Genomic DNA, 13,349 nt, shown 5'->3' with positions numbered 1-13,349 from the left:
AGTCGTATCTGCATTAAATTCCCTTCAAACTACAGGACTAATACTTATGCACAGTTGAGATTGTAGATCCCTGTAAAGTTTTCCTGTCCATAAAGGTCATATTCCTTGTACAGGATGTAGTCTTTCAAGCAGTTTGGTAGGGGAAGGAAGGTCATGAAGACTGGACAGCGGAGACGCAGCCGTCCCATGCAAGCCCGGATCTTCAGACGGCAAAGGTGCTTCAGAGAGCGAGGATTTGCTAGAAAGGAGAAGCAAAATTAAAATGTTACCAACCAAAAAGGCCCCAGTAACAAACGAGCTTGTTTTCATTAAAAACATAAACAGATACTTACTTAAAATGAAATGGATGTCTGGCCAGAGTTCCTGTTCTTTGAGAACGGCTTCGAGCTTCCAGCAAATCTTTACATGATCCACGTAATCCAGCATGACTCGCACTACTTTCCCAGACACGTGCTTCAGCCAGGACAAGGTTATCACTTCACAGAACTGAGAGAAACAAAACGTTCAATACTGCAGTAAATTACTTCTGTCTCTGAGGATAGGAACAATTAACTTACTTGAGCAGGGTTTTAGAGGTTGCCACAGCTTGCCTGAGCCTCACTAATACAATCTAAAAATCTGAGAGATGGTTATTTTGTACTAGATCCAAAGATAAACTTAAGCAGCTGTGTATTTTGGGGACTTGGTGCTTAAAAAGAAGTGCTACCACTCTTAAGTGGAATTTAGTCTTGTGTCCCAGGTGTTTAATAGGGGGATCCACCAGCCCAGTGCATGCATCATCTCCTTATCTTTAGGTTAAAGAAGGGTTTATTAGATTGAAATGGACTTTACAAACTGTGAAACAATGATACTGATGAGTGTTTCCAGGAAGCTCTTCAGGTTTGCTAATTCCTGTTCAGCGCTTATCCCGCCAGCTCCAGGGGGCCTTTCAACAGTCTTCCAGTCTTGGTGTTCTGGTACAGGACAATGCAGAGAGCCAGCCTGCAAATCTCTGCTTTCACAGCATGGACAACACTGCCCTTCCATACTGAGAGCCAGTTCCACACTGATCATTAGCATATCATCAGCTATATTTTCATAATTCAGAATTACTGTTGACAATCATTTGCCTTCGTGAACTAGGCTCGATAAAAACATCTGTTTAATTTTAAAGCCTTGTCTATTCCTCTCTTTATGTGTAAGCTGTCTTCAAAACTTCTTTTTCTGGAAATGCATCGAGCCCCTTTCCATTTAGTTTTAGGAAGGCCACTGGTAGCAGGACAGCACCCGAAGCCGTGTGTAGCACTCACCATGGTGTCTTTGATAACGGTGGAGGTCCAGCCGTCGGTCACGTACTGGGAGTGGGCCCCGCTGCCCCGCGGGCAGTCGAAGCAGCGGTGCACGTCGTAGCCGTAGTTCAGCAGCATCCTCAGCATGACCTCGTCTTTGAGGGCGTACTGCAGAGCTGAGGGGAAATGCGTGGTGTTCACCCGGCAGAAGTAGTTGACATTGGCCCCGTGGCGGAGCAGCAGATTCATTAACTCATAGTTGCCCATTCTCAAGGCTATTTGGAGGCAGTTGATGGGATCTTGGTTTGTCAGGGCTCCGGCATTGAGCAGCAGCTGTGTTGAGCAGATATCCCCATTGGAAACGGCGAAGTACAGGGCTGATTTCCGGTGGTCGTCGTAGCCTTTGCGAACTCTCTGAGCAAGCATAAAATTGGCATCAAAACCCGACTGGAGGAGAAACTCAAGGCACTGAGGATGTGCTCCCGCTGCTGCTGAGTGAACTGGACTTATCCCACTTTCTTTAATGGCAGCAAAATCAGTCACTGGAACTAAATATTTTAGAGCTCTGAAAAATTAAAAGCAGGAGCATCTCAGAACCTTAAACATTTTGGTTCACCTAGCTCAACTTTAAATTTCTCTGTGTTGTTTGGCTTCAGAATTCATCATGACTGCTAGAATAGTCTTAATATACCAAATCAGTACCATGGCATGCATTGACTTGAATTGCTAACTGAAATTGTTACCCAGCAATGGACACTGACTTTACACCTAGTACACATAAAATATTATTATATTATACTATTATTCATTAACAACCCATTCCTTGCTATAGGAATTAATGATTCCTTCCCAAGAGAAATTTTTCCTGAATGCTGAAAGCACAGTGTTATTGCTTAACCTATAGGGATTAGGGAATTAATATAATATTTATTATAACATGAATACATAGAATCTATAATGTAATATATACATCTAAGTTTAAATATAACAATTAATATACAGAAAATAGAGAATAAAGAATACTCAGGTACTTGTTTCTCATTTATTAGTTGTGATTTGAGCATAAATATCTTCCAGTAGTCTTACTTCCTTTAATATAGGGATAACCCTTACTCTCTAAGTTTATTTGTCAATTTAGTATATTCACCATTCACATTTCTGAGATGGAGGGAGATGAGACATTGACCCAGAGAGATTGACAATATCCCAGGATCCTCAGCATCAGCAGTTACTATTTGGGACAAATGGGGGAATACCATAGGGATTAAGACGTACCTCCTAAAATCATGAAGATTTTATCCTAACTGGTCTCTTACATTCAGACACAAAACAGACATATTTATACAGTAAAAAATAATTTCTTGTACAAAACAGATTTTCTGCCTGATTTGACTAAGGTAAAATTAATAAAATTAATATTTCTGGTGTCACTATTATTTGATTTTTAAGTATATTAACTCACAGAAAGTGTCCTCTATATGCGGCTCTGTGGATTGGCAAATGACCCGAGTGCTTTGGCACATTGGCATCAGCCCCATATTCTAGTAAAAGACTCACAGAATCTGGATTTCCTCCTCCTGCTGCTTCAAACAATATAGAAGCACAGTCCTTTGCCTGTGAAAGAACATCTGCACCTGGGAAGAAGCAGAGAGGATTTTCACAGTAGTCACTGTAAATATCCAGCTGTAATTAATATCTCCAACCCCCCAGTGATATGGTATTTTGAATTATATTTTCCACCAAATAGAACCACTGTGGGCATAAATCTTCATGTTGGATCCTTGATTTTAGATGTGTTTATGTAATCCTGGGAACAAGAAGGTCCAAATTGCTTTGAACACAGTAAGAATTGTTCCTAGAACTGCACCAGCAAAAGGTTTGGTTCCTATTCATCAAAACAATTGCTTTTGGCTTACAAACAATGAATTTCAATTCTTTTACTTTACAAAGTCTAGGCAGGTGTCACTGTAAACATGAGAGCGCCCAGTATCCAAACAGTTCATGCAATCCAGTTCCAGTGCTGCTGAACTATCATGTAAAATTCCCCACAATAAATATCTTGTCAAGTGTGCCCTAGGGTGACCTGTCCACATGAGAAAATAATAGACTATTTAAAAAACATTAATTAAATTACTAAAAATATATATTAATACATAAATACACTATTAAGATATTATTTTAATATTATACAAATTGATACTTATCAGGCCTTCACTATATCACAACAACCCCCAGTGCAGATGACATTTAATTTTCTCTGGTAAGGTGAGCTACTTCTGCTGTTTTTGAAGGCATATCTGAAACTTGCTCTTCCTATAAAGTCCTATATAATAAAGTCTCACCTTTTTGCAGTAAGAGCTCCATAATTTCTGTATGTCCCATCTGTGCAGCCAGTGCTAGAGGTGTGAGCCCATATCCACTGCGGGGGTCAGGATCTGCTCCAGCATCCAGGAGAAGCTGTACCAGATCCTTCCTGCCCAGTCTGGCTGCCTCATGCAGAGCAGTTCTCTCATGGACACAGCGCAAATTCACTCTGGCACCAGAACGCAACAACAACGAGGCAATGTCATAGGAATCAAGTTTAATTGCTGTAGGACAAGAAGCAAAGCATCAGGCAGGATTGTTATTCATTGCTGTTCTGCACTATTCTCTTACATGGCAGCAAAGGAAAGCTGCTCCTGACAGTGCTATTTATGCAATGAGAAATGCCACCCTACACTGAAAGGTTTAACTCATCAACAAATCTGTTCTTTGCTTCCAGGACAGCACTAACTATCTAAATGAATAATTTTGTGGTAATCTCCTTTTCTTCTGTACGTTTTTTTTTTTTTCCTCTTTGTTGCATTTGGTAACGGAACAGAACACAGCTTTCCTTGCCACTAGATGGAGACCACACCCAGAGCCTTGGTGCTCAGGAGCTGCCACCAGAGCTGTTTAATCTCCACGAGCATTACCACAGTATGAAGCAGAGCTTGTAATGACACCTTCATATGCCTTCTTAGTTTAATAAGCCTGAACTCTTAAGTCAGCAAAGATCTTAAAAGAGAAATTTGCATTAGCTCCAGTGGGTGGAATGATTGGCAACACCCTTCCCTCCTTCTCTCTTTGATCTTCCAGGCTGGGCAGGATAGTGAGTGTCCTCCAGCAGGACAGATTAGGCTGAGCAGCTTCATGTACCACAGCTGCTTGAACACCAGTGACAGCATTCTCTGACAGAAAGTGTGATGTCCCATTATCTGTAGTAACCTACACAGCTACCTTAGATAAATTCCATGCATCCCCTTCTTGGGGGATGGTGCATTTTAATGTTGTGCACTTCAAAAGTATCTAGGAGTTCCATATATTGTTTTAAGCAGATGGCCCTGACTTGAAGCTGCGTGCGTTTTACAAGGATAGATGGAGGGTCCTACACAATTGGTACGCTTTTATCTCCTCCTTTAACAATAGTTTAGAAAAAGAATCCACCCTTCCAATGTATGGGATCACCCAAGAAACTTAAGAATGCTACTTTAGAATTTAGATAATGAGAAGACACTTTCCTTTTTTCGGGTAGGATTCAGTAAGAATGAAGGCATCATTCAGTAAGAATGAAGGTGTGAGAGAAGCAAAGGAAATTAACACAGAACACTTCTAAAAAAATATTTTGGCAAAATACAGCTCTTTAGAAATCATGAATTACAGTTCTTGTGCATGATCAAATTAAAGTGGCATTCACACAAAGAATGTGGATATAAGACTATGTTAGGACTATAGTAGGCATGGGACCTTATTCCTAAATTACAAAATATTAAATGAGATGAGCTGAGAATGTCAGCCTGTCTTCTTCACTTGTCCTGGACTAATGCTGGGAATGTCTAAACAGGGACAAACACTGCTTAGCACTCTACATATTGCAGATGAATCAGGTTGGTTGGCTATAATGTTGGATAATTAAAACCAATTACCATGGGTTTTGGAGAAAAAAGGCTGATGCAATGAAGGAGATATCATGTGGGCAGAGAATATGAAAGTTCTATGCCTGCAGACATGAAGGCAGTAATAGCATGAAGAAGCATAAGGACTTACTACCTGGCACCACTGCAGAAATGATGTCAAAGAAAGCAGAGGATTACATTCTGCACTTCATGGAGAAAGCTAATTACCATCTGACAAAAACAGACAGGGACAGACACATTCAGTGCTAAGATTGATGGGGTTTTTTCTTATTATAGCAAAATATTTTAGGCATTGAAGTCAAATATGTAATATTGAAACCTAAAATGTATAACTATATCCTCACCTCATTCCCTTATCTCTCCACCCCTAAAAACAGTATTCACCTATAACTAAAGGAGAATCTCCCTCTTCATTTTTAACATTGGGATTGCAGCCATTGAGCAGGAGAAAGTGGACATTGTCCACAAAACAGTTTCTTACTGCTACCAAGAGAGGTGTTTCCCCTTTCAGAGTGGACTGTTCCCACATAACGTCACGGGAGGCTGAAATACAAAAAAAGCAGAGCACATTTGAAGTTGGATGATTCATGAAACTTTACATTGTAAAACTTTTTGCTGGAAAACTAGAAGGACTTTGTACCTTTTAAAGTTATTTCAAGGATGTTCTTATTTAGCTGTGCTGCAGCTTCATGCACAGGAAGCCAGCCTTGCTGATCTACTTCCTCAAAAGCAGAACTGTGCCTCACCAACTTCTTCAAGGCCTCCTCTTGGCCTGTGATATTTTAACACAGACACATATCCCATTACTCATCATAAGACAAAATTCAGGCAACTAACACAATGAGTGCCATTTATCCCACCAGTATATCTTGCCCATTTTAAAAGAAGTGCTTGAAGTTTTCCCCTACTTTTAGGAGATGAAGCACTGGAATTTCTGAAAGAGGTGACACTTGAACCCATCCCACTTCCACGATCCTATCCAATAAGTTAGCTTTTGGATGTCTTGACTTTGGTTTCCTTACGTCTCCCAAGACTATATAAAGAAAAGTTGCATTTAAATCAGTTGATCAAACCCCTAAAATGTAGGCACTGCTCAGCCATGCCCAGGGTGTAGGCTTAGTGTGGTGTATTTGTACTTAACTGTCCGAATTGCTGCAATGATCTGCCCATGTTCTTTACTTGCAGCATACTGGAAACTGCGTAAACAGAACAAGAACAAGATAAGAAGTAAAATTTCATGTGAAGCTAAGGATGTCCTTATACCTTAATTTAAATACTCTAATTTAGACAATACGTTAGATTTCTCTAAGTTACATTGGTTTTGTGAGGGTTTAACACATTGAGACACTTTTTTTGTTGGCCTTTCCCTGACACTGCAAATACTGAATTTTTCACACAAAGGCCAACAATTAAATGCTAAAATGAGGAGAAGCTCCCATACCAATCTACTTTTCTATCACCTACTGATCTTCTTCACAAAGCTTTATAATCATTTACATATTGATGCAAAACATCACCTGAAATATACTGCATATTTTACAGAAAGCACATATACTTTTTCAGGGAGAATTCAGAACAAGTGAGCTACGAGTGCTTTCCAGTATCCATAAGACAAGGTCAGCACAATATAACATATGGATTTACAGAGGAAGATAAGGTTTACTAAATGCTCACAATAATGCCAAGAAAATACCCAAAATAGAAATAATAACTTATTACCTTTCAATCTCTGTTGCACTGCCACTTATTTCAAATTTATGCCTATCTTGTAAGCTTTCCTGAATAGCTTGCTGGGTAGGGATTTCCTCATCCGAATCACCATCAATCATATACACAGAATTATTCATGGCAAATCAACACAACATGGATCACTTCTGTACAGAAACACTGCTTTTTAATTAGAAGCAGACACCTGAAATCTTCAGGTTAGATCTGGAATAATAGAAATAGCAATCACTGTGTCAGTATCAAGAGATATGAAACCCAGTTTAAAATAAATGACTACACTGTTATATGCTTAAACAGTCATGCTCTTCTTGGCATATTCATGATCTCAGATGTTCTGTTAGGCTCAAACCTCTCATCTGTTTTACCTTATCAAAACTTCCACTTCTGTCTTTCAAGAGAGCTGTCCTGAAAAAACAAAGCAAAACAAAACTATAGGGCAAGGTAAAATAAAATTAGTAAATAAAGCTGAAAGCTAATAAATAACCTGGCAAAATGAATAAGCACAGGAAATTAAGCAAGTTGTCAGCATGCCAACTACAAAGCTTGGATTAATTCTAGAAACATCTTAAAGTTGGGCAGCAGTAATTCACAGCAAATCTGCATAATTTAGTTCCTTACCTGATCCACCTAACGTGTGATTGCAAGGCCTTGCTCTATAATTGCATATGTAGCAAAAAAAGAGAAATGTATTAGCAACATAAACAGCAAGAAACTGTTAGCAACTGATTCTACCATGGCTCAATGAGTACATAAATATTTTTAAGTCTAGACCACTTTTTTTCCCTAAAAAATACTACTAATTTTCTTATAATTGAGAAAATACACTGGGTTTCCTCACCTTCCGAAAGAGGGAAAAATCTCAGCCTTTGAAGAAGTGATTATTAAGTTGAAAGTGACATTTTCAGGCTTGTAAACAGTCTCTGCAGAGCCCATGTCCATTAATAGCTCACTATAAATACCCGATCATAAGATACTCTGGGACTTTCTCCACGTTTCTCTCACACACGTCAGTTTTGTTTAATAATCTGACCTGATAAGTGGTGCCAACCAAAGAAGGAATTAAAAGTCCAGTTTCCTTATAAAAATACTTCTAATTTTCGGAATAAGAATTTCAGAACTATAGCAGTAAGTATAACACTATAAAAAGAAAATTCTTTAGTGCTGTCCTAGGAGAGCAAAGTGAAGGTGGTCTTAGGATCTTACTTAAGAGTAAGATGGCAGAAAAGAAACCCCTGAAACAAGTTAACAAAACCAAGCAAAAACTCTATTAAAATTATTACATGTTCCTGATTGCTTAATCGTAATTCACATTAATATAAATAGAAAAGCAATTGAAAAATAGAATTTTTAAAGGGAAAAGCAGTTACAGAAAGACAGACTTACACTGGTTCAACACCCAATAAGCAGGGAAATGAGAGGGACAGATGCCCGGTTGTAATAGTGATGGTAGGATGGAGTGAGACCTTTATGTGCTTCAGTTTTTACTACTGTATTTTATAGAGGGATCCATACACAGAACAGGTGATGGCTGTATCTGAATGCAAGGTAGAAACAGTTCTTTGCTAGAGGAGATGTAGAAAGAGTATTTGAATAATAAATTATTTTTAAAGAAAACAAGAGTGCAGTATCAACTTTATTATCTGTAATGTATTTCTCTCAGAAAGCTCAGACTACTTTCATTTCCCATGAAAGTATATTTTGTGATATTCAACTAATGCACAAAAAAGATGTTCACATTTTAATAGTAACACCAAAGCCTAAAATCTTTGTTGCACTGCTTACAGATTGTAAAGACGGTCATATTAATGATAGATACTTAATACAAAAGCCTGAGGGTAAGAAAGTATTTGTATACCCTCTTACAATACAAAAACCTCCAGATGTTTCTTTTACACACTAAACCCCACTTCCTCTGTAAGCCAGCAAAGAGAACAAGATGTTGTGAAGTCTGTATGTGAACTGTCTGCAGTCAGTCATCCAGCTGGCACAGCAAGGCTACACCTCTCTTGATCCAGTGCTGGACTGGCCGGTCCGTGTTGAGCCTCAAAGCAATGACAAAGTTTGTGGAATGCCCCGTGGTGGACAGGACCCCTTTGCGCTCACTTGTCTTGTAGAGTGGGCAAACATAGGCAGTAGACTTCTTAATGTCTGATTTTACAGCTTGAAAAAAACCCCAAAATAATGTATTATAGTCAGCAGATCTATTAGCAGAAACATAATCTACAAGCAAATGTTAAGTATTTACAGTAACATCTTTAAAGGTCAATAAAATTGCAAATTTTTTTCTGAGCAACAGAATAAAACTATCCGGCTTTTTCTTGTTGTGCTTTCTTGTGTGGTTTGTCTTGTTCTTAAACCCAACTAATTTAGCTAAAATTTATTTTCAAGTCTCAATGACTTCCTGTGATTCCACCAGCTTTCTAATACTCAAAGACACATTAAAATCTGAATAGTTACTTAATTAATACCTAGCTTATACACAAGTTTTTCACAGCTCTACAAGAATTCTGGTCTAGTTGCTAGAGAACCTAACTGCAATTCAAGTCATCTGAGATCCAAGGACAGAACTCTGCAGGAACTTTTTGTGTGCCCAGATGGCTTGCATGGAACTTGTGCAAAGCATAAAATCATGCAGGTCTGAACAAATTCATCCGAACTCAAGAGAAGGCATAAGCAGAAAAAGTGACAAATTTTAACACTGCCTATTTGCTAAGACTTAAGTTGCAGCAGTTAGTCCTGATTTTGTACGTAAATAAAAACAGGGATTTACTCCTCTCAATCAAAGAAAACGACTTGTGGAAATTATCTTACTAGTAGGAAAGACAGCTATCACATAGCTCAAAATAACCTGAGCAAACCCTGCTAAATCACATAAGGTAAAACACTCAGTCTCTCTAAGTCAGTCAAAATTCTCTTCAGTGATGTTCAGTAAAAAAAAAGGAAGCCACTGTTGCAATTTCTTGTTGAATAGCTCACACATCAGGAGAAATCATACTCACTTGGCTTTATCCAAATGATCGGCATGGCATCAAAGAGCACTTTGGGATACTGCTCAGTTAACATTCCCCTGGAAAGAGAAAGGCATTTTGGTTTTTTTTTGGAGAAAGGGTTTTTCCCTTGGAAACAAGTGCACACACAGTGCCACATATGCAAAGTAATTGTGGCTTCAGGGGTTTGGTGGGCATTTTTTGGTTGTTACTTGCTTGTTTGTTTTTCCTTACACATTTTCAGTGCATGAAAAGAGTACTTATTTTGGTGTGTTATTTCAATAATATGAAAAGTCCCAGTTAAATTATTTAACCCAGTCTTGTTTGAGCACTGCAAAAAGCTTTCCAAAACCACAGTAGAACACTCGGCTACTGACTTGGTCCTGTCCCAGCGAGCTCCATCTAAAAATAATCCGTGGATGTAAACACCATCCTCTGGTGCAGTATCAGCAGTATCCTGAGGAATAACCTGCAGGAAATAAGTGTTCTAAGTCATTAAACTCTCACAGCTCTTTGATTTTTGGGCTATTATGCTAATTGCCAATTTTCAGACCAAACGAAACTGAGGATAATATAGTAACCCTTCCTTCCAATGCTACTTTTATACATATCTGTAGAGACAGCAGACTTCTCTGGTGTTCTCTGGGTTTGCTAATTACCTTTCTTGTAGGTTATAAAATGAGGCTTTAATCACACAGAAAAATATACACTGGACAGACTGTTTTCTTGAGTAGAGCTCTGGGTCCAGTGATAGAATTACTTTCAATCACTTTGAGAATACCTTTTCTACAGAGGTTATTTAGCCTGCCAGTCTTACCAAATACAGGTCTTCAGACTGCAGTCAGTTGCAAAATTAACCTTCCAGTTAGGATTTATTTACTACATCTCACCATAACATCGGGACTCAGATCAATAAAACACTAATTTACAGTTTATCCATACCTCAAATTCATATCCTAGAAGGTCAATAGGGATCCTGTGCTTCCTAGCATAGTTTTGCATGGCTCCAGTTAGGAAGGCTTGAGTAAAATAGAATCCTGACAGCCAAAAAACAGCAGGCTTCCCTAAGTCATACCAATCCTGGAGAGAGGAAAGCAATACATTGAACAATCAGAAAGAGAGGAATCCCATACTCTTTGACTATTTTCTACATAATTGTACTCAGAAAGAAAATCTAAATAGAGCCTTTCACTGCTTTCCCAATACAGACAAATTCTATGGAAAAGTAGATTGAACAACTGGCAGCACTGCCACTTATACATCACCTGTAAAAACTTCAGCCTTGCTAGCAAATCGACAATATAACTCCCTAATGGTTTCAGACTTGGGTATGAATGCTCTGCCCACTTCTCAGGAACTTTTCCAACAAGGAGACTGCCAGACAGAGCCTCCAGAGCAGCATCCATAACAACCAGTCCTTTAATGGCTTTCTTCAGGTTAATTAGACTAACGCGAATAGTTCGGATTAAACTGGAATAAAAAAAAACAACAATTTTCACATATTTGGCATATTTCTTAAACATGACTGTGTCACTGGAAAAAAAGTAAAATAAGTAGATTATGGAGGCATCTATAGAACTTTTATAGCTTTTTAATCTATACAGATATCTGCACTATATACCAGATGAAGGAAAAAGGCTTAGATTGCAAAAGAAGAGGTGGGTAGGGTACACAATAAGGATAAATTGGAGACTTGAGGACAGAGAGCATCTGGGAGAAAATTAAGCAGGAGATACAATGAGACAAATAGAAAAGAAGGAATGGAGAGGCAGGTGAAGATAAGAAAGAAAATTAGGGAACAAAGTCAAAAAAGAGATTGAGTACCCAAGGAGAAAAATAAATGCAATTCTAGTTTTGTAGTCTTAGAAGAATAGAAAATTAGGCATAGGGAAAAAAGCATTGGAAAAAGGGGAAAAAATTCAAACAGAAGCACATGAGAAAATCAAGAAACAAACAAAAACTATAACTATGCATGTAGAGTTTCTAAGTACCCTACAGGTCAGAAATATGAGGAAAATAAAATAAAATTAAGGTAAAGATGGTGAAAGGGAAAGTGAAGTAAAAAAAAATATATAGACATATACATATTGTTTGCATTCTCTTCTCCCAGTACTTTCTCATACTCCCTTCTTTTCTCTTTCACTTAATATTGCCACTTGATTTTTCCTGACATCTATCCTATACTCTGACTCTCCACAAGAAGCAAGGGTGTTAGGACAGCAGATAACACTGCAGGCAATTAGAAGGGAAGAAAAAAAAATATTTCACACAACACAGAGCTTATTGATTATGATTTACAAGAAATATTTTTCTGCAAATGGAATGATTTTTGGTAAATTTAATAAAATAGAACATTCTTACTGATTAAATCTTTCCATTTCTTGCACCAGCACAGTGTTCATACTTTCTTCATATCTCACAGGATATTTAATTAGGCAACTTTCAATGTCAAAATCCTTTGGAAGCTGTAAATGACAACACATTTGGAAATAACTCCATATATCATGATTATACATTAAAGGCATGCAAATGTGAAAATTTGCAGTGCAATAGAAACCACTAAACTTTCTGGTTAGTATCTTAGCAATACAGGATTCAGTAGTTCAATCAAATAAAATTTTGAGGGATTTTAATGTTCATGCTTTAAAAAACACCATTTCTATTTATTAATTTTAATTTTTTCACATGAATTAATCAACTGTTCTTTCAAGTTCTTTTTGCTGTGCTTTCTCTCTTTCTCCTGTCTTCTGCCTATTTAATAAAATTTCTTTCAACTGAAATATAGCTGTGGTCTGTTACAGCCACACAAGTTCTTACTTTCACATTGCACTAAATTCCTTTCAGAATGCTTTTCTTTCAACAGGAAATCTACTTTACACTGAAGATTCTAGTTAAGGAATTTTTGCTTTGTAAAAAGATAAACTGAAGTAATTTGTATAATACAGTACCTTGCTGAGAATATCATCTGCAATTGCATAAAGAGTGCTGTCACCACCCCCAGAAGTTCCCTGAGTGCCTCCTCCTTGTGTTAAAAGCAGGGATTCAAAGAGGGTCTTAGTTTGCTGAAGATCTTTTGCAATATCCACATTTTCATGCAAGCCAAATACCTCTGGGTGCTGAGTAAAGGGAAGGTTCTAGGACAAAATAAAAAAAATGTCTGAGTGACATAAAGCAGGAGGAATCTGATCCAAGGTTTCTTTAAGAAGTCAAGTGAAAAGCTACCACTGACTTCAACTGCAGGTGAGTGAGGACTCAGTGACAGGTATTTGCAGACAGAATTACTGCTGACAGAGCCACCACCTCTCATAGAGAAAGTAATTTCCAAGGAATTCTCAATTATCTGTGCCACACATCCTCCAGTCTGCTTACTGATTCCCTCTCCAAAATATCTGAGATCATTGCAAGGATCATACAAGGATGCCAGGCAAGAA

General features: G+C 38.0%; 2 protein-coding genes across 4 annotated transcripts in view; both read right to left on the bottom strand.

Moving 5' to 3' along the window:
• Positions 1-44: 44 nt before the first annotated feature.
• ASB14 (ankyrin repeat and SOCS box containing 14) lies at positions 45-7,050 on the bottom strand. 2 transcript variants are annotated; one of them, XM_062500832.1, is made up of 9 exons: positions 6,923-7,050; positions 6,334-6,399; positions 5,844-5,977; positions 5,588-5,746; positions 3,611-3,856; positions 2,731-2,902; positions 1,290-1,833; positions 333-486; positions 45-238 (listed from the first exon to the last, which is right to left on the bottom strand). In XM_062500832.1, the coding sequence occupies exons 1-9, from the start codon at positions 7,048-7,050 to the stop codon at positions 45-47; spliced, it is 1,797 nt and encodes a 598-aa protein (XP_062356816.1). The 2 variants fall into 2 exon arrangements, with proteins under 2 accessions (XP_062356816.1, XP_062356817.1); XM_062500833.1 differs by having other exon boundaries at positions 5,844-5,980; positions 6,349-6,399.
• A 1,850-nt stretch (positions 7,051-8,900) lies between these two features.
• Positions 8,901-13,349, bottom strand: part of DNAH12 (dynein axonemal heavy chain 12) — a 58,007-nt gene continuing 53,558 nt past the window's right edge. For both annotated transcript variants that reach the window (XM_062501027.1, XM_062501026.1), the window contains exons 68-74: positions 12,867-13,052; positions 12,280-12,383; positions 11,184-11,388; positions 10,861-10,998; positions 10,296-10,387; positions 9,931-9,998; positions 8,901-9,091 (exon numbers count right to left, since the gene is read on the bottom strand). In XM_062501027.1, coding sequence (XP_062357011.1) covers positions 8,901-9,091; positions 9,931-9,998; positions 10,296-10,387; positions 10,861-10,998; positions 11,184-11,388; positions 12,280-12,383; positions 12,867-13,052 — 984 coding nt within the window. The remainder of the gene's footprint in view (positions 9,092-9,930; positions 9,999-10,295; positions 10,388-10,860; positions 10,999-11,183; positions 11,389-12,279; positions 12,384-12,866; positions 13,053-13,349) is intronic.

This window comes from Cinclus cinclus, chromosome 12, assembly GCF_963662255.1.
Source record: "Cinclus cinclus chromosome 12, bCinCin1.1, whole genome shotgun sequence".
Classification (NCBI taxonomy): Eukaryota; Metazoa; Chordata; class Aves; order Passeriformes; family Cinclidae; genus Cinclus; species Cinclus cinclus.
Note: the sequence above shows the minus strand (reverse complement) of the source record. Positions and strands in the feature narration are given on the sequence as shown.

Excerpts from the sequence above, each read along its gene's own strand:
- ASB14 (XM_062500832.1), bottom strand. The coding sequence starts at position 7,050 with ATGAATAATTCTGTGTATATGATTGATGGTGATTCGGATGAGGAAATC. Across the intron at positions 5,747-5,843 it reads CCTTGAAATAACTTTAAAAG|CCTCCCGTGACGTTATGTGG; the intron begins GTACAAAGTCCT and ends TTTGTATTTCAG. Across the intron at positions 2,903-3,610 it reads GGAGCTCTTACTGCAAAAAG|GTGCAGATGTTCTTTCACAG; the intron begins GTGAGACTTTAT and ends GCTTCTTCCCAG.